We start from the raw sequence: 336 nt of genomic DNA, 5'->3' as shown, positions 1-336 counted from the left end.
CCCTCACGACTGCAGGCCCAGGCCCAGGCCCAGGGAAGCCCCCAGCGACAGCAGACCCAGACCCCCGCACTCACCAGGCCAGGCCCGGGAAGGCCCCCAGCGACAGAGGTCAGGACCAGGCGGGCCCCTCACGATTGCAGGCCCAGGCCCAGGCCCAGGGAAGCCCCCAGCGACAGCAGACCCAGACCCCCGCACTCACCAGGCCAGGCCCGGGAAGGCCCCCAGCGACAGAGGTCAGGACCAGGCCGGCCCCTCACGACTGCAGGCCCAGGCCCAGGCCCAGGGAAGCCCCCAGCGACAGCAGGCCCAGGCCCCCGCACTCACCAGGCCAGGCCC

General features: G+C 74.7%; 2 protein-coding genes across 3 annotated transcripts in view; both read right to left on the bottom strand.

Moving 5' to 3' along the window:
• The window catches only part of LOC103256390 (inhibitor of nuclear factor kappa-B kinase-interacting protein-like), a gene marked incomplete at its 5' end in the record, with an annotated part of 20495 nt that extends 20389 nt beyond the window's left edge, over nt 1-106 (bottom strand). The window contains one exon of the mRNA XM_008054271.2: nt 75-106. Within this exon, the coding sequence (XP_008052462.2) occupies nt 75-106 (32 nt within the window). The remainder of the gene's footprint in view (nt 1-74) is intronic.
• The window catches only part of LOC103256388 (inhibitor of nuclear factor kappa-B kinase-interacting protein-like), a 35079-nt gene extending 34773 nt beyond the window's left edge, over nt 1-306 (bottom strand). The window contains exon 1 of one of the 2 annotated variants that reach the window (XM_021710521.1): nt 274-306. The gene's annotated coding sequence lies outside the window, so the exon portion shown is untranslated. Of the gene's footprint in view, nt 1-74; nt 122-273 lie in introns of those variants that run through there. The other variant, XM_008054268.2, reaches the window with a different exon arrangement.
• Between the last annotated feature and the right edge of the window lie 30 nt (nt 307-336).

Source organism: Carlito syrichta, unplaced genomic scaffold, assembly GCF_000164805.1.
Source record: "Carlito syrichta isolate Samal-C Ts95f unplaced genomic scaffold, Tarsius_syrichta-2.0.1 Scaffold289339, whole genome shotgun sequence".
Classification (NCBI taxonomy): Eukaryota; Metazoa; Chordata; class Mammalia; order Primates; family Tarsiidae; genus Carlito; species Carlito syrichta.
This window is presented reverse-complemented; position numbering and strand designations above follow the sequence as displayed.